This window comes from Protomyctophum bolini, assembly GCF_963924005.1.
Source record: "Protomyctophum bolini genome assembly, chromosome: 8".
Lineage (NCBI taxonomy): Eukaryota > Metazoa > Chordata > Actinopteri > Myctophiformes > Myctophidae > Protomyctophum > Protomyctophum bolini.
The window spans coordinates 4,832,530-4,853,422 of record NC_137869.1 but is presented as its reverse complement, the minus strand read 5'-3'; the positions used below and the strand labels follow the sequence as shown (position 1 = coordinate 4,853,422).

Sequence of the window (20,893 nt, the reverse complement as noted above, 5' to 3'; positions counted from 1 at the left end):
TGGTTGAAACCGCTTAGGGGGTCCGGTCCATACTGCCCACTGAGGTACGTTGGCACAGCTGAATACTGGTCTGCAGTCGAGGCAAGCTCGGCTTGCCCACTGATTGGCCACATCAGTGCTGTGCTGGTGATCGGGGTGTCCCCACGCACTCTCGCCTGAATGCCGGTAGGGACTGGGCGTGGCAGTAAGGAATGATGAAGGTTGACCTGATACGGTAGTAGATGGGATGGGATCCTCCTTGAGTCACAATCCTGTGTCATCTTGCCGTGATGAGTGAAGCATCCGGGTTCGAAGGACCATGTAAAGTATTAGTAGCTTAATGGAGGCGTGTATAAACTTAGGGGGGTTGATGCTATGCCCACCACGGGGCTCCAGTCAGAGAGCATGAAGAAGGTTGACACAGTTTTGTCATTCATGGTTTTATAGTTGAGTTTAGTTGATTGACAGACATGGATGGTGAAATGAATGAATGAATGGTATCTTACTTCCTCAAGAACGCATTCTGTTGGTCAGGTTTATCTGTCTATCTGCATTTTAGAACTGCACAGTCACAAAACTGGGGTCCTGTAGCATTAGGGAGTGCCCCAACAGATGCCTGAATTGGAGTTGGAAACGGGGTCCTAAAGAATGACTAGAGGTTGCCCAAAACTGGCCCGTACAAAATAAGGCAAATAAGTTAAGCTATGGGGAATTTTCTACAGTACCATTACAATCACATTTAGCGTGAGCATTGGTCTTCGCATGCTTTAGTTTCCCAGACGACTTTTTGGGCTTCCAGACTTTTCTGGAAGCTACTCTTTAACCACTTGTGTGTACACTAGCATCCCTATTCTGGGGACACACATTTTGACAAAAATAGCCATCTACGTACAAGCTTGTAGATCGGCAAAAATGTTTGACGAAGACATTTAGTAGAGCGAAAAACAGGAGGGGGCTCAGTAGGCTGTAGAGCCCTGGGTTTACTCCTGGATTTACAGTCAGGCTTTGATCAGTTCAGTTTCAGGTACAAAACCGTCCTTTATTTTCATCTTTTGTACAGACGATGAAATCCTAATGTAAATGAAGAGCTATTTTTGAGTCACTGATCCATGAATTGAATCTCTTAATAAAATTATACATATATTTAAACAGTTAAATTAATGAATGTATACCAGCATTGTCTTCATCTCAAAAATGTGTTTTGATTTGAGAACGGTGTCGATTTATGGAGCATTTGTGAAGTTATAAGTGTCCAGCCTGTTGCATAATGCAACACCGAATGTATATATTATAATTGTCACGATTGTTAATTATTACCAATACATTGTGGATTTAATTGCATAGCTGTATCTCAATTGCAATTGCATGCGGTGGTGATCACAGTTGCTGTACTCTTATTTATGTTGTTCTATATGTTTATGTGACAAGTGTTCTGACAGACGGCAATGAAGTGTAATATTTTTCTATAATAAACTTGTGATATGTTGAATGACCTTGTGCCTTTAGCATAGTTTATTTGGCCCATTGCCCATCTGGGCCCAATTGGGTTTTGACATGGGCTATGGCAGTGATACTCAACCTCAGGCCCGCGGGCCACATCAGGCCCGCGGGACCATTATGACTGGCCCACCAATGAAAATCTAAAAAAAAAGAAGGAAAAAAAGATCTGGAAAATGAAATAAAAATAAATAAATCTGAATTAAGTTATCTTTAATTACATTATTATAAGTAATACTATTAGAGTTGTACTATTACTCGAACGAAAATAAAAGCTTGGGGGGGGGGGGGGGGGGGGGGAGATGCAATGCAAATGAAAGACATATACTGTGTATCCCTATTCCCTGACATAATTTTATAGCTAAACGGACAGAATTCTATTTTATTTGAATGATGAAACCCAGCTGCCGTTAATAGATGGAAATGGAAATTGCGGAAATGGAAATTGCGGAAATTGTAATTGCGGAAATGATGGAAATTGCGGAAATTGCGGAAATGCGGAAATGGAAATTGCGGAAATGGTAATTGTGGAAATTGCGGAAATGGTGGAAATGGAAATTGCGGAAATGGAAATTGAGGAAATTGCGGAAATAGAAATTGCGGAAATGGTAATTGCGGAAATTGCTCTTCACTTATAGCTATTTATTTTCAGGTAGATTGTTTTATTTTACTCAGTCAGCCATATGTGACCAGTGCCAGTGGTTTAATATACAAGGGGGCATTTTTCATTTTTCAGTTCTTTACATATTATGAAACTGCACACTGTAACCTTTCATATGAGGTATTGCTCATTGAAATTGGGGGGGGAATGAAGAAGATATGACCATTTGAAACTTGTTGAACTGTAAACACCAAAGTACATAATTTGCCATTCTAAGATTTAAAAGTATTTAGCATCTCTGAGCCCAGGAATGGGTGTGACAATAGATACTTGTCTCCACGCCTAGATACTTGCATAAACACTCCCCCCATTCACTAACCACTCCCCCCACTTAGCTGTCAACTGCACAGAATGAATTGAGTGGACACTTAGTAAAACCAAGTGGGCTCTTAGAATAAGAATAAATAGAGATGGGAATTAGAATTAGTTTGTTTATTTTCACACTTTTTTTTTTGTTATCAATTGTTTTTTATTAAAGACAAAAAATCACAATAAAACATGTTAACATCATGAATGAAATAAAATAAGAAAACAAAACATATTAAAACAAATAACAGCAAAAGAAAGGAACACAAAAACAAACAGACAATCCCACCCACCCCTCCCCCCGGGACCAAAGATGTCATAAAATGTCAGGACTCCTACCACTGTGCAATAGGGAAAAATAAATAAATAACAATGACTAAATCATGTCCTTAACCATATCTGCAATATCAGACCAAATATCAATGTTTACTTCTTTCGCTCCGTGCAATCTTGCTGTTGACAATTCCATATAGATGATATCTAAAAAGGTCAAAGCCCATTGGCGAAACATCAATGTGTGAGGTGGTTTCCAGTGCGAAGCAACCATCTTCTTTGCGGCCGTTACGCCAGCAAAGAAGACACGAATACGGGTATTATTTAAAGGCAATTGGGATACATCGTTTAATAAGAATAGAGATGGGGAGGGTGTAATGTTAATTTGTAGAATAATCGAAAGTTTAGCAGCAACCAGATTCCAAAATGTGAGGACATCCGGATACTCCCACACCATATGAAAGAATGTACCTATGGTGTTCGGAGTGCAGAAAGTGCAGTTATGGTTATTTAAAATCCGCATAGCACACAATCTGCGGGGAGTTAAGTATGTCCGATGAACAAAATTTAGATGAATTTGCTGATGATCAGGATTCCTAGAAGATAGGGCAACATTAGACCACACTGTATCCCAGCTCCAATCTGGATCTAGATTTGGTATGTCATTCCTCCATACAGTATCGACAGCCAAGGTCCCATAACTAGATTCTAATAAATAATCATACAATATGGAAACAAAACCTCTTGACCTAACATCACAGATAAGTCTATGCAAAGGGTGCATTGCAAGGGGGGTCTGCCATGGAACCCCGTATGTCCTCATGGCAGTTCTCAATTGTAGATAGAAAAAGAAAGAGTTACCAGTCAAGTTAAAAATATCACATAAATTCTGGAAAGAACGTAGGCTAAACCATTGACATCAAATAAATCACCCAAAGTATGAATCCCCTTGGAACTCCATCTGGGAAAACGAATAGGACGATTGTCCAAAAGCAAACCATCATTGTTGAACACTGGGGAAAACGAATTCCATTTCAAATCAATCTTGCGCAATTTTTCAGCCTCTCTCCATACTGTTACTAACTGAGAAATGATTGGCCCAAAGCGAACTTTGCTATTTTCACATACTTGAATTTGCATACTGTGACAATGACAAATAAGAGTGGCATAAGAATAAAATAGCCTACAACTAACAGTTTAACATTGCACTTTCCCTGTGACTAAATAAATATACAGTTTAAAATCTCACTTTGTCTGTGGACTAGAAATATATACAGTTTCAAATTGCACTTTCCCTGGGACTAAAAAGTATAAAGGTTTAAAATTGCACTTTGCCTGGGACTAAATACATAAAGTTTAAAATCTCACTTTGTCTGTGGACTAGAAATATACAGTTTCAAATTGCACTTTCCCTGGGACTAAAAAGTATAAAGGTTTAAAATTGCACTTTGCCTGGGACTAAATACATAAAGTTTAAAATCTCACTTTGTCTGTGGACTAGAAATATATACAGTTTCAAATTGCACTTTGCCTGGGACTAAAGAGTATACAGAATATAAAGTTTTAAATTACACTTTGCCTGGGACTAAATACATAAAGTTTAAAAGCTAGGCAGTGGGGGTTGTACTGGAAGACCATGTACTGGGGGTAAGACCTTGGGATCTTTGAGCAGCTGAAACTCCACTACTTTTGAGTCACGGTGTTTTTGGGCCATCACAAAACCAGGCTTCGTGGTGTCAAAACGGAAGTGCTGGTAGCTCTTTATCTGTGGGAGTTTGCGGAAGTAGGGAGTCAGGTGTTTTTGCCAGTCGAAGCCTTCAACAAGCACTGTCCCATCTTCATGTCCGACAAGCTGGGAGAGGTTCACTCCCTTCTCCTCAGAGCTTTTAGCCATCACTGTCGCGATGTCTGCCAGGGTGTCAACTCTGCTTCTCCTCTAGACTTGTTTGAACAGTCCAAATCACCAGTCAGGACCAAACTTTGTGTGGCCAGCAATCAGCAGGTGGACTCCCAGCTTCAAGTGGAGCTTGTGAATGGTTCTCCACGCACAGTACCAGAGCATGAAGTTGTTTTTGTTTTGGCCACTGCAGTTGTCACAATGAAGGTCAACGTATTTTTCTCCAACTCCATAGTTGTTGAAAAAATGATGCAAGTAGCTGATGACTGCATTACTGCCTTTTCCTGATGCCATGCCTTCGTCAATCAGGTAATTCACTTGCTTCGCCAATCCTTCACAGTGGATACCAAAAAGGCCACACTTGCGTGCAGTGAGGAAAAACAACTGGCTAACCTGGAGAGAAGATGAAGGGTAGTGCACCTGAAAGAAGAAACATAGAAAAAACAAATATTATACATTAAAATCAATATCCTGACTGAATACAGAATGGACATTGCTACGACAGTAATATGCAAGGCCCTCTGGAGTAAGTGTGGAAATGTAGTGGCATCATCAAAGTTGCCCACCCCTGATGTATATGAACCCTTACACTGTGACTGTGATTTTATGTTTATATGCAAATACAAAAAAATATCCTAACACATGCCTATCACAGTAACACAGGATTTTTTCAAATCCTCAAAAATGATGAAAAACGGCGCGCTATAGTATGCCGTATGATATGGGCTATAGCCCACGGTCCAAAATGATGAGAAACGAGGATAACTGTTTTTTTCAAAATTTCAAAAAACATGGGCTATAACCCATCGTTTTTGTCATTTCGTCATTTTTTTCAAATCCTCAAAAATGATGAAAAACGGCGCGCTATAGTATGCCGTACGATATAGGCTATAGCCCATGGTCCAAAATGATGAGAAACGAGGATAACTTTTTTTTTCAAAATTTCAAAAAACATGGGCTATAACCCATCGTTTTTGTCATTTCGTCATTTTTTTCAAATCCTCAAAAATGATGTAGCTCACTGCTACAATCTAAAATATCTAAAACCACATATTACACACATAAAGACCCCCAGGAAAGTGTTCTAAAGCTTCTAAACGTCATTAACATATATTTCTTTGCAAAAAGGGTGAAGTGTCCCTTTAATTGTAGTTTGTACACAATATTACATGAAATAATTTGAAGTTATATTGAATAAATGTTAAGTCGAGAACCAAAATGTGGCAATAAGGTCCAAAGCTGTACTCAGGGTTAGGCTTTTTGAGTGGTGCAACCACTCTTAAGGAACAGCAATGTCCGCGTCCGTGTGTTGTTCACCTATGTGACCTTAATGAGCACCATTATGAGTATGAGTACCAGTAGGGGCGCTGTTGTGCCAGAAACAGAGAGAGGGATAGTGCTGCACTGTTGCCTGCTAATGAGAGATAGAGAGAGGTGGTGGGGGGGGGGGGGGGGGGGGGGGGGGGAATTGCACCACTCAGTTCACACGGGTGTGATTTTTATGCTATGGACGCCAGAGGAATTTCATAGGAATGCAAGTAATCAAATCAACCTTTGTCATGTCACATTACAAGTAATAAGGGTTCAATTCTAGCTTGTGCACTGCAGACCCATCATTGGAGTTAAAGATAGCGACTTAAGAGCATAAACTAAGACGCTCTTTTAAGTGACAGACAATTCCTTTAAACTACGAGGACACAAATAGGAGTGTTCTTTGGCTTCAGATGAAACGTATGGCCCATCATGAGCAACAAGCCCCCGCATTAATAATTACAGCCCGGCATAACAAGCATAGGGAGCATATCTTTGCCCACTCGGTGCCTTGTGGGTTGTGGGCTGTGGTGGTGGGTTTGAGGGCACCGTGTTTCCCCCCCACAGAGAAGCCCTTTGTGTGCGCAGGCAGTAAAACTGTCACGCTTCGGTAGGAACGCTGTGCTCATGTCCTGCTGGACATACGCAGGCTCGTATATCTGATTATCTGACGGCTGCACTGTCTGCACATCAGCCTCACAGGGCCGTGGTACCACCAGCGCTGAGAGAGAGAGAGAGAGAGAGCCACGCACATGTTGGCGTACCACATGCACAAACAATGCGAGGACAGAATACAACACGGAAAAGAGCATAACTGGATCAATTAAATGTGTTGTGAGTACTGAAAGTGTTAAAATTGCCACACCCACCAGTTCATTAAGTATACCTGGTTTTCACCTTATAGCACCACCCACCTGAATTAAGCCTCACCCACAGCTGTTTAATCTCACCAGTCACATTTTGTGACCACTTTTTTGGTTTACCGGTAGTTAACATTTTATTCAGAAAAAGGTTACATAGTGCTGCGTTAAGTATGTGAAAGTTTTCCTTTTATTTATAATTTATACACACACGCACGCACGCTTTGATTTTAATTGCTCTAAACAAACATTGTAATATATATATTGTAATAATAAACATTGTAATAATACTCCCACCCCATTTCATGGCGACGTGCAGCCCGGAAGAGAATTTCCCATTAATTTGTCCCATAGACGTTTCAGAAAGTATTTATTTAAAGACCTGTAAGCCTTGGACAAAGCCAACTCGGATGGTGACAAATCATGACAATAAACACAATTGTTGGTCAGAACAAAAGAAAAACAAAACGTGCCCTTTTTTTTTCTTCCCAAAAAATGTTGTTTATTGTCATGAGTCCTATATCATCAAAGTCCATAGACTTGGCTGGCAAATGACGTAATCTTCAAAAGCCATGCATGCATTGGGAAAAACGTTCAATGATGTCCACAGAGAATTGCTTTGAACTAGTTGTACTGGTATTTGTACATCCATCTCTTTTGATGTGGTTTTATTCACGGTGCTGTTCTACATTAAATGTACTATTAGATAATATGTTTTCAGGTTGTACAGAGAGCGCGTGCGTTGTTCCGTTTGTACAGTATGTATGTCAGCTGAGTGGAAATTCACAATCCTCCAGTGGTGGAAAAAGTTAAAGTATCAATACGGCAATATAGAGATACTCTGTTACAAGTAAAAGTCCGTATGCGACGCATTGTGAGCTTGCAGATCGTCTATTTTCAAATGGCCATAATGTACATGGGACTGAAATGCTTAATGTTTTGTACGGTAATAATAATCAAAATCTACAAAGTAACTAGTAACTAAAGTTTTAAAACAAATGTAGTGGAGTAAAAGTGCAATATTTGCATACCAGACTTATAGTGGAGTAGAAGTAAAAGTATTGGACATTGAAAATACTCAAGTACAACTACCTCAAAATTGTACTTCAGTACAGTACAGTACAGTACGTAAGTAAATGTACTTCCACCACTGCAATCCTCTCCCTCATGCACAGTGCCTCGGAGAGGTCTTGTTGGAGAGGACAGGTTGATGATAATGATGATGATGATGGCAGTGTCACCACAGCACTAGGTTAAGATCTGCATTTAGCCAGCCCAGGGGACGCTATATACTTCACCATCAATGTCATGCTTGTAGCCCAGCGGGCTGCAGCAGCACAATGTGAGGAAACAGACACAAGCACATGACAGCGTGACGCATGCACAGTACACGCAGGTGGCCGTATAACCCTGGGGGGTGTCCGTCTGCCGAGGGCCGGCCTGCAGGCCGATATCCTCCCAGCAGCCGTCAGGCCTGGGAGGAAGCACACCGCGTCCCAAGCCAAACACAAGAGAGCCGTGGCCACAGAGTGAGAGGGAATTAAGCTTACGGACGTGGAAAAGAATTGGAAAAGCATCCGTGCAAACATAAATGTCCTTTTCAGCGTACAGTACATGCCGATTGCTGAAGACCCATTTCATCGCTTTCATTTCTTTAAGTATTTGAATAGCATCCCTATTCGGGGGCACGGTCATTGTTGAAGATCGCTCAAGCTCACAACTTGTCGCCACGCGACACTGTATACTGTACAGTATGGTTTATATTTTAGCTTACCGTATATTTTATATTGGAAGTCAATAATGTATTATTTGGATATCGAGGAGACACCATAATTTCTCTCAGTGCCGTGGCTGTCTATACGCGCAATACGCACTGCGAGTAGGGCGACAAGGGGGGCAACAAAATGTGCCAAAAAGTGCCACGCCGACCCTCAAAATAACACATTTCTCAGCGGCTTCACAAACATATCCTATGAGTAGGGCAACCAAATGGTCAGCTACCTCCCTGATTTCTCTTTTGGGTCTCGAGATGAAAACATTTTGGAAACTCCGGTCCAGGGAAAATGAATGGCCCACGCATATACTTGTTTTAGGTGATTTTAGGTGAAAACGTTCCCACCGAAAAGGTGAGTACCTTTTCGGTGGGAACGTTTTCACCTAAATGGTGGTTTTGAATACTAGGCGCTCATAGTCCATCACCTAAACGTGGTTTAGGAGAGCCTCACCTCCCTCCGGAGCTAGCCAGGTTGAACGTGGTGGTTAGTAATAACAGAGAGAAGTGCTAGGGTGAGATGAGTTGAAGTTAGGTTGTAGTTTTAGTAAAAACAGAGAGGAGTGCTATGGTCAGTGGTGAATTATCACCGCAGCTCAGTGACATCACGTAGTTTCCCAACCACCACAGTGGTCACCTTATCACATGAAACTGGAGTATTAAGGCCTTAAGGCTCAAGGAGGCCCAATGATCTGTTAGCCCCCCATGCTCCAGCCGGAACCCCAAGCTATACTCGTAGTTGGGTGGGCAGTGGGCACACACACATGCTACTGTAATACTCCAGCTGTAATGCATGTGTGGGCTGAAGAAAGCCCCTGTAGACATTTTATCGTACAGGATTTACAGTCTATAACCTACTATACAGTATTTTCATGATACTTGCGTGTAAAAAGGTACAAATAAACAGTATTACTGCTCAGTTAGTCAGAAGTTAGTCCTGTAGACTAACTGCTGCAATATGTAGGCGAGGACTTATTACTACATCCCAAATCTTGTCGTGTTAACCTATATGTCTTGTAATACATATAGGGTAGTCACTGGCCCCATTGGCCCGGTCCTTAATCCATCCATGCCCTTGTTCTGTATTGACAATACATCTACTACTGTACGTTTGACCGACTATCAGTAAAGTTACCCATCCAAAGTTGCATTTGATCCGTCGATACCCAACCCAGCCTTCGCGGTGAAAGAGTTTGACCGAGTTCTTACCCCACTTCAGACTCTGAAAGGTATCTTGACAATAATCTATAATAATATCTACAGAATAATTTGTGCTTTACTAATCCCCCCCTTATTAAATGATATAAAATCCTGGAGGAGGAAGTGGGTCAGGAATCTTTTGGTGAACTATGGGAACAGGCATTAAAAAGGGAACACACCTCTTCTGTTTTCTCTCAGCATGGTCTCATTGAATGTAAACTTATTACGTTCTGCAGGATTGCCACATACAGTGATTGGTCTGCTCATTCTGCCCCTCTTTTCAAACAACTCAATATTTTACCAATTAATTTGGTAATTTAAATACATACCAAACCTGCAACTTGGAACCCATGGATAAAGAGATGGAGCCCCCTGCTTAGTTCATCCACGGATAACACCTCCAGTTTACAAGTACACAGCTTAGAATTCTAGAGACAGGTACAGTCTGTACTGAACAGGTTTTTATTTCCAGCCAGTAAACATCGTCTTATATTGGATCACAGATATGCATATCTCCACACAGGGCCGTCAACAAAGTACTCAACTTGATGTGTAAAATTTGTATTTTCAAATGCTTTTAAACCTAAACAATGGGGCCGGTTGGTGTGAGAACAGTTACAGTTGCTGAGTGCACAGCACAGCACAGCAGCGACAACAAATATCCCATGGCCGCATTTAACCCTCGCTTCAGAAAGTCACCCCTTCCAACCCCCCACTCCCCCAACCCAGGGAAAGAACAACAATATGTCCCCCTCATGCTTCAAAACAGGATTTTTTTCCCCAATCTGAACACAGCTGTGATCCGAAAAGCTCAGCCCCCTTCCTTTTCTTTTCTCTCCATTTCCTTTCCTGCATCCAGCCAGTCATCCTTGTACGGACCATGTGCATCCTGTCACTGGTCTGGTCCCCCCCCCACACACACACACACACACACACACACACACTCTGCCTCCCCCACATGAGTGGCCGTGTGAACATTGGTTCAGAATCAGAATCAAATTGATGATCGTCACATCACAGGTTTCCACACAGTGGGAAGTTCGTTCTTGTGTTGAATGTTCTTCAAACCGTGATTAGAATTTGGGGGCAGATGAGAGGATCAGTTGATGATATGCAGAAATAAAGCAGAGAGGTCGGGGTGCTGTTATCAAGAGATATTTTGTGATTTCAATGTGTGATTGTATTTATGGACTGCACAATAAGCCTGGGGTAATACCTTACAAGATTGCAAGAACCATGCCAAAGACAATGATTAAGATTCCACTCCAGGCTACCTGCAAGGTGTGTCACTGAATGAGAACAGTGTGTTTCTTGGAAAGGAGAGTGGATTAATGGAAACGGTTTCCCTACACGGGTGAGGCCCTTCGGTTCCCTTTGCCCCAGCCACCGCACGCCGCAGACACAGGTGCCTTTGCCCAAAGTCAGTAGTCACCGACCCCTTGACTTATATAATTCTACATTCTCTCACTGCGCGTCTCACTTTCACTAAATGCCTTGTTCTGCGCGTGTGTGTTTGTGTGTGTGGAATGAGGAAGTTCAGCCACGCGGGGTGGGATGGCGGCGGATCACGGTCATCTGGGGGTTGGGAGAGGATTGGGTGTCAAAAAGTACACCGTTAATAAGACGTGGAAAACCTCGCTGGGTAACCTTTGGCCCGAAGGAAGTCTGTGCTAATCCTTTGTAGGCTTTAGCTCACCTGGGGGAGACTGAAGGGTATAGGATTACCTCTGGTAGATTTGCACCCCTCCCCAATGCACCTCCCTGCCCCAACCCATCCACCTTTGGATATGTAAGGGGCCCTAGCTGGCATGCAGCCTTCCTCAGTCACTGAACAAGAATTTACTGCCGGTTTGGCTGATGGAATAAAGCAAGGCCCTAGTTCGCTCAGGCTGCGCTGTGTGAACATCCCTGTCAACTGTAGCTTTGCGTAACACCCCCCCCTTAATTGCCCCCGACAGGCAGCTTAGGGAAACAAATGCTCCAAACCTGCCAGAGGCACCTAAAACAGAGCAATGGAGTTTATGCAGCAGTTACACAGTTTTACAAGTTGTTTGCCGTGCACGACACGTAGCCGGGCCTATTGCTTTGTTGAGCTTTCATCATGTTCCCAATCCCATATAATATGTCGCTGTCAGTAGGAAACCACATAACTCAATTTGAGTTTTTTCTTTTGTATTCCTTTAATAAATCAATGCTATTGAACACCCTTTACATATGTGTGCTGGTTAAAAATATATATTCACAAATGAAGTGAATAAAAGTATGAAAAAGCACTTCGGACAACCCAGTCCATTGGAACCTCAAACTCCACCACCTCTTCCCCTCTCATGCAAGTAATTGACAGTAGTATAGGTAGTATTGAATTGTTTTAAAAAATATACGGATTTCCTGATTGTTTGAGAAGTACAAAACAGTGGCTAATTGACAGCGTGAGTGACCTTCAGATAACTTTTAGATGCAGCGAGTCGCAGGTTTGAAAGTATCAATGATTTACACAGCGGTGTACTTTCTCTTAACTGTCGCTAACCGGTAATTTCCTGAACTTATATTGCAACATCAAAATGGTCCTTCAGTGGAAACGGTCGCGTGTGTGTGTTAGTGTGCGCGTGCGTGCGTGCGTGTGTCTGTGATTGTGTGCGTAGTGTGTGCGACGCGTGTGTGTGTGTGTGCGCCACTTCACGCATGTTGTGGTCCACACAGCAAGACGTCACGCAGCGGCTGCACAGGAAGGCCCACAGGAAGCTGGAACCAGCGTGGTGGCCTTTTTGCTGTTGGATTGATGCAGGCCGAAGCGAGCAGTGTGACGGAGAATGATTAAACTTTTATCTCCTTCCTGTCCCGTCGGTTGAAGCCACCATGCAGCCTTGGGTCAACATTGACCCACCACGGCCCTTCAAACACACCGACCCACAGCTATGTACTGTACATACAGTCGTATACAGGCACGGTTAACAGGTTGCATTCCCGAGAAGGTCACAATTCACAAATGTAAAAAAAGAAATAAAGGGGACCGAATTCCAAATAAGCTCGCAAACGTTTGCGTATGGTTTTCTCGTGACCGAGTGGCATATAACGCGCCGGGCTGGGTCTCTCGGGCCCTTGTGAAAAGGAGATGTTTATAAGGAATCGCCATGGACAACCTTCTCTCACGTTGGGCTTCTTGTTGCCCTTTTGTTGAGCACGGACGGGACATAAATCAATCTCAAAAGGAGGACACAGTCCCGCTTTCTTAAATGTTTGCCGAGAAGAAGCGGTTGTTGTGAAGAAGAAGGAGGGGTGTCCAGTTGTGTTGGGCTGTTTTCAAAGGAGAGCTGCTCGTGAGTGAGTGAGTGAGTGAGTGAGGGGGGGGACACGCAGTGGCATCTCTACAGGGGGGCATTGGGGGGCATTGTGCCCCTCCAGTCTAGATGTTCAAATTAATTGAATAGTTAATAGAAATACAAGGTTATATATGATGCCGTGCAGAAGACAACGCTCAACATATTTGTATTTGTTTGTTTGTTGTTGGTGTTGTTGCATAATTGTAGGCCATTTTCAACGCATCACTTTGTTAATAGACGAGTATTTGTTATACATAGGGGGGGTTTGAAAAATGAAGTGCCCCCTTTGGAAAAAACTGATTTGTGCCTGGAGACGGCACTGGGAACAGGAGATGGAGAGAGGCGTAAAAGCTGCCTCTTAAGGCATGGCGTCTGCGTTTATCAGCTATAAGCACATGGCTGTCTGCTGATAAACACAGCTGACAGGGTGCCAGTAATATGCGTGATTTATACTTAGTCATACAATGGTGTCTGGCATGCAAAAAAAGGAAAAAAAGCAAATCTACAAACTCACGACGCGTTGCGGATGTGACGAGTCGTGAGCTTGCAGATCTGTTATTTTTTCGGCGCACACTGCAGGCTCTCTAGTTGTACGGCAAAGTATACATGTCCACTTGAGATTGTGTCGTCCCGAGTGTGGCATCCATCACCTCAAGAACCACCCGTTCCATCACAGTGAGCTAGCTGGAGCAAGCCTTGTTTTTACATATAGGACCGGGGGAAGAAAAAACTAAAACAAAGTGGAGCGGCTTGAGTGAGGCACTTGAGATGATTATGTTTCAGTGTAAACAAATACTTTGTTACAAGTCAAAGACCTGGACTCAAAATATATACTCAAGTCAAAGTAGAAAAGTATTGGACCCTATTATTTCGACAAAAGTTGCGTTTCTAGCTTGTGGATCTGCTACTTTTGAAACCTTCGTGTGGCACTGTATATGATCATCACGTAGGGCATTAATTTACATAAAAACACCAAATGTTAAATTGTTTAACCGCATGTGCTTGTTCTGCCCCTTTGACATTTCTTTACACTTTCTTTACTGTCTTTACTTGCTCTCCCTCTATGCCCGTCTCCCCATCCTTGTTCTTACCATTCTGAAAACAACAAACGATAATAATGAGCATGCTTGTGCAAATGTCACACACTTCTTTACACCTGACCTTATAAACCTGTGATGAAACCTGGAGGAAACAGTGAATCTGGTTCCTGGTTATTGAACACATTATGCAGTAGAAGAAGAATGCCCATTTCAGAACCACAATCAGAATCATTCCATCATTTGGAATAGTATTTTGAAAAAAAAAGTTATCCTCGTTTCTCATCATTTTGGACCATGGGCTATAGCCTATATCGTACGGCATACTATAGCGCGCCGTTTTTCATCATTTTTGATGATTTGACAAAAATGAAAAAATGAAAAAAAAAAACGATGGGTTATAGCCCATGTTTTTTGAAATTTTGAAAAAAAAAGTTATCCTCGTTTCTCATCATTTTGGACCATGGGCTATAGCCTATATCGTACCACATACTATAGCGCGCCGTTTTTCATCATTTTTGATGATTTGACAAAAATGAAAAAATGAAAAAAACGATGGGTTATAGCCCATGTTTTTTGAAATTTTGAAAAAAAAAGTTATCCTCGTTTCTCATCATTTTGGACCATGGGCTATAGCCTATATCGTACGGCATACTATAGCGCGCCGTTTTTCATCATTTTTGATGATTTGACAAAAATGAAAAAATAAAAAAAACGATGGGTTATAGCCCATGATGATCATCAACGTGTTAATGGCTTTAATGTTGCTGCTGGTAAAGGCGGAGCTCATGTTAATGACTTTACTGCGGGGTCGGGTGGTCAGGAGCAGCCCCAGGGGGGTCCCACCCAGTTGATTAGCTTAATGTGCAACATACTTTTCTCACTCCTCAGTAAACAAACCAACATACAGTGTAAGTGTACAGGTATTTAGGGTACATATACACCTGAAGAAGGCATACACTCCTCAGTAAACAAACCAACATACAGTGTAAGTGTACAGGTATTTAGGGTACATATACACCTGAAGAAGGCATAATAATATGTGCCAAAACGTTGGTCTTACAAGTGTTTTGCCTACGAGCTGTGCGACCTCTCCTTCCTTCACAAGTTGTGTCTCCCGTGGTCAGCACCTCCCCACTAGTGGTGTGCGTTCCTATACTACTTTGTTATGTAGGGTAACTGCACATTTCTAAAATTACAATTTAAGGACTTTTAAGACCGTTTTACTACCTCTAAAATATAAATAAATGTCATTATCCTACTGTGTCAAAACTAAATCAACAAATTATGCAAACAAAACAATAGTCAAACATTGTCAAATGTTACCCAAGTACGATGGAAAATAGCAGATCTACATGCTCACAACGCCTCGCAAAACAATATTTATCTGTGGACCCGAGTCAAAGAAAATGTAACCCCTGTTAGGTTGGCCTTCTATGAGGTCTCTAGAAGTGTCCATGAGTACATTCTGAAGTTTTTCACACACACACACACACACACACACACACACACACACACACACACACACAAATATATAAAGTAAGAACAGTGGATCTACAGTATGGCGTCTCTACTAGCAGATTATAAACAAATATATACAGTAAGAACAGTGGATCTATGGCGTCCCTAGCAGATTATAAACATAAGGAGCAGGAACAAGCATGCAGTGGACAGTCTTCATGTCATGGAACTATCAATATGCTTATGCAAATAAATATTTTGCCACCGAGTTGTCCATGTCATGGAACTATCAATATGCATAAGCATACTGGGGCGCGGTGTCCCAGTTCAAATATGATTAATTTGAGGGTGGGGTCGTGATCTGTAACGTTTGAGAACCACCGACTATATGAAAAGATATCATAATGCATAAGGTTGATTTATAACGTATGCATTAATAATCTATATCTACATTGTTGACAAAGTAATTTAGAGCTATGACGGTGCCAGTGCAGTAGGCTAGAGAAGTGGAAATAGTCTACACTCAAATAAAGTACAGCTATATAATATAGAGGGATATGCACCTCTGAATTGCTGCCACATGGACAGTTTGTTTGAGTGGTGGCTCTACAGGGGGGCATATTGGGGGGCACTGCCCAGTCCAGATTGGCCTATAGTACCCTACCAATATTTTATGTTTACAAAATGTTAAATCTAGGCCTATGTGTTCTTCTTGATTATTATAAATATATACATTTTCTAATTAATTTAATAGTTAATAGAAACACAAGGTAGGCTAATATATGCCGAAGACATTATAATTGCTCAACATAATTGTATTTGTTGTTGGTGCTGCCTACTGTGTTAATAGTATTTGTTTTCATAGGGGGAGGGGGGGGCCCAATGTCCCCTTGGTGATTTCTGCCTGGAGCAGGCGGCACTGTGTTTGAGTAATGAATATGCTATTATGCTCTGCATTCCAATTTCCACCATGTGGCTATTTGCAGCCTACTTATTATACAGTTAGTTTAGGTCTCTTATTATACAGTACGACGCTGAGAGGTCGAGTAGATCTAGATCTCAACTAGATAACACCTGGCTGGGACGGAGATGATGCTGCTGGCTGGGACGATCCTCCTCTCTATCAGACAGCCCCCACCGGCCTCAGGAACGCCCACCGTGCCTTCAAAAGCTCCAGTTAGCCCGCAGGAGCGTTTAGTTAATGCAGATCCCACCCCGGCGCGCTGCTGAGTGACCCCCCCGAGACGAGAGTGGACCAGGCAGAGAAAAGTTGCATTTCCTCGCCCACAGCGCTCTTAGATTTCTCTCTCGAATGGAACGGATATAACTTGAGAAACTGCTGAAACGGATAACTGCATTTATAATTATCCCCGATTTCTTTTTCTGGCTGGGCTCAACAAACCATCGATTTTGTTTTACGTTTTACGTGTCTTGCAAGAATTACAAATCTCTACAGATCTCTAAAGGCACAGGAGACAATGTAAGTGGCATTCATCATTTACAACCGTTTCTTTGTTAAATAAATGGTCTTTTACGTTGAACTTCTCAGTTCTCACACATCCCCGGTGTGATCGTTAGCTTGTTCGTGCGTTCCGTGAAAGCGTAATTACGCACAGAACAGAATCTCTCTACTCGGTGTTTAAGCAATAGAGCAACACCAGATTCACACACAGCATCAAGTGCGTCAAACTAGCCTTGATTGGAAAACTATAATCTGACTTTTACTTTACTATATTATCTACGATATAAAAATGTGAAAATCGATCAAATCTAAATGATAGTCTTTCTAGATCCAAGACCAAGGCTGGCGTCAAACTAATTAAGTATTAAAGTAATTAACAGTCTGCAATGCAGATCTTATCTCAGGTGGATCTTTGTTGTGGCTACTTTGTAAGTAGTTTACATACCTACAGTACAGTATAGAGCTAGGCTACTACATCATTTAGGTTTTGGTGGATTTGTTGGATGTTTATTATTTAGTAGGCCTATTTAATGTAGGCTATACAGTCGTAGGGAGTGTCGGGGCTGCACGAGCCCAGTGTGTGGCGTGATGACATCGTGAGTGAACAAGTGCAAAGGGAAATGTTTCCTTTTTCCAAGCGCGCTTCGCATACAGTAGGCTTGGTGATTAAAAAGTGATTAACTTAAAACAAATAAGCGATAAATCAATCAGAGCACTGACAGAATGATGCATCCGACTTGAAAATAACACATTGTAGGCCTATTTATGTGAGATATCCTATTGAAAATAAGTAGGCTAGTGTAGAAGGTCGATCTAATAAAACAAAATGGTTAATAATTATAGATCTAGGTGGGGGAAAACATACTCTTAAGGGGAAAACGTGTTTTTTTGATGGATGGATGGATTGATTGATTTATTGATTGAATACTTTAATAACAGTTTGCATATAGTATGTATTGTATGTACTGTATTGTATACAGATTATATAATGGATACAATGATGCTAAAAGGATAACACAAGGGCTTGTTTACATTGTGGTCCTAGAAAAAACAACAACATTTTGTTTAAAATGTAGGCTTTAAGTTGGTCAAAACATGCAGTGATTTGGTCATTTTAGGCCCTATATACACTACTGGTTTATTTTATGTTGTTAAATGTTTGGCCCATCCAAAAAGCTACCATAACAACATCATTATTTATAATATGCAATACACTGTTGGGACATGGAAATCTGCACTCATGCGTTCTAACGCGTTCCATGCTCCAGGCTAGATACATGTAGAGGTAAAAATATTCCCCTGTGGGCAATGAACAAATTGAGGGAGTGAGAGGGAGGCACCTCATTGCAAAGCAAGCCACCGCAACTATTATTATGCACTCGGAAATATATACAGTTGGACCTCTTAGCAGAATATTCGGTATATATACAGTATATCATCTCTGACGGGTGCAAAACTTTTCATGATTCAAATTCAAAGAATGGCAAAATTTGTCTACAAGCTCAACACTTTGAGCGTGTGGAACTGCTACTTTTGATGCTTTGGTGTGAAGCAGTAGTGATGAGAGCGTTCTGCCTGACAGCAACGATATATCCCTTATACTGTACACACAATTCAATTCAATTCAAAGGGCTTTATTGGCATGAGAAAACATATGTTTACATTGCCAAAGCAGAAAGAACAATACAACAATACAGCTATACAATCAAAACAAAAATGATGTACATTTGAAGGTCAGAATCTTCAATAGATCAAATTCTATGTACCAAGATCACTCGATGCAGGTATAGTGCAGGAATATACACAATGATTAGTCTTTAGGGTGGTTGTGCTCCATTTGATATCCTTCTCCTATCACAGCAACTCACAAATCTTGCTGCTGTGTTTGCACATTGTTGTACTTCACCCAGCAGATACACACACTGTCCTATCAAACAGACTTTGAAATGTGTGTGTGGTGTTTCCCCCCCCCCCCCAGGATGAACACCAGGGATCGCTGGCGGGTGTACAAGCGGGTCAGTGTGATGTTCTTCCTGGCCGTCGTGGCGCTGACCGTCATGCAGCGGGGGAACGTGGGTACGGGGGCTCCGTTCACGATGGAGAGGCAGACGCGCCAGGAGGGCTCCCTGGGTGGAGGAGGAGGAGGAGGAGGGGACAGGGAGGCGGGAGGCGCGTCCTCGCAGGAGAGGCGCGGCGGTCTCTACCCGGGCTACCCCAGCAGCTTCTGGAAGACCAGCAAGCCCCAGCCCCCCGCGGCGCCCGAGACGGCGGAGACCACGGAGGCGCCCGCGGTCACCCAGGACGGCCGCCCCCGCACCTGGGACGTGACGAGCTCCAACTGCACGGCCAACCACAACCTGTCGCGGCAGGACTGGTTCGCCGGCCTGGAGGCCAACTTCAAGCAGTTCCTGCTGTACCGCCACTGCCGCTACTTCCCCATGCTCATGAACCACCCGGAGAAGTGCGCCGGGGACACGCACCTGCTCATGGTCGTCAAGTCGGTGGTGACGCAGCACGACCGCCGCGAGACCATCCGCCGCACGTGGGGCAAGGAGCGCACGGTGGACGGGAAGAGGGTCAGCACGCTCTTCCTGCTCGGCACGCCGTCCAGCGAGGCGGAGCGCGGCAACCACCAGAAGCTGCTGGAGTACGAGGACCGCATCTACGGCGACATCCTGCAGTGGGACTTCCTGGACAGCTTCTTCAACCTGACGCTCAAGGAGACGCACTTCCTCAAGTGGTTCGACACGTACTGCCCCGGCGTGCGCTACGTCTTCAAGGGCGACGACGACGTGTTCGTGAGCGTCGACAACATCCTGGAGTTCCTGGAGATGAGCGGCGGCAGCGGCGGCAGCGGCGGCGGCGGCGGAGCCCGCCGCAACCTGTTCGTGGGCGACGTGCTCTTCAAGGCCAAGCCCATCCGCAAGAAGGACAACAAGTACTACGTTCCGCCCGCGCTCTACAACAAGACCAACTACCCGCCGTACGCCGGCGGCGGGGGCTTCCTGATGGACGGGCCGTTGGCGCGGCGGCTCCACGGGGCCGCCGACACGCTGGAGCTGTACCCCATCGACGACGTGTTCCTGGGCATGTGCCTGGAGGTGCTCCAGGTCACGCCCGTCAAGCACAACGCCTTCAAGACGTTCGGCCTGGTGAAAAACAAGAGCAGTAAGCTGAACAGAGAACCCTGCTTCTTCCGGAGCATGATCGTGGTGCACAAGCTGCTGCCGCCGGACCTGGAGCACATGTGGAAACTGGTGAAAAGCAGCGATTTGATCTGCTCGCAGAAAGTGGAGATCTTATTATAGCCCCCAGAGCGCAGGTCGCCCGCAGGCGATACGGACCATACAGCTCTGCCTCGGTCGGTGTACGACCAGTGTTTGCGCGTGACATGATACGCACACGAGAGTCGGAGGGGAGAGATAGAGAGGGGGGGAAATGTTAACTTCCGAGTTAACTGTGATTCAAAGTTCTCCTTTATTTGGAGAAGGACCAATTCAATATTTGAATTTCTATTTAAGTACGGCGACACCCAGGTTGTGTGGAGTGGCAGCCACTGCCGTCAAAGTAAATTATATGGAGTTTTCTATGTTGACTTTAGAATTATTTATATTCTCCGTGGCATAGTTTTTTTTTTTGAAGGACTCTTTTTATTGTCAGCAGGCAAATCCCAGAGACTATAATGACCCCAAGGCTCAGCCAGTGTGGCATTAAGTTCTGCAACACAAAGGACACAACAGCCTGTTGCTCCGCCGACGTTGTCAGGCTTTTGACCTTAAGTACTGAGTGTTGTACCTGAGCTCCATGTGGACCAGAGCTCGACATGCGCTGGTCTGGTAGCCTCGACTGGGTCTCAAG

The 20,893-nt window shown here is 43.3% G+C and overlaps 1 protein-coding gene across 1 annotated transcript; it reads left to right on the top strand.

Moving 5' to 3' along the window:
• Nucleotides 1–16,941: 16,941 nt before the first annotated feature.
• b3gnt7 (UDP-GlcNAc:betaGal beta-1,3-N-acetylglucosaminyltransferase 7) lies at nt 16,942–20,343 on the top strand (the record flags this gene model as incomplete). Its single annotated transcript, XM_080769676.1, has 2 exons — nt 16,942–17,053; nt 19,014–20,343. Coding segments are annotated over exons 1-2 (1,332 nt in total). The 5' UTR covers nt 16,942–17,051.
• Nucleotides 20,344–20,893: the final 550 nt, after the last annotated feature.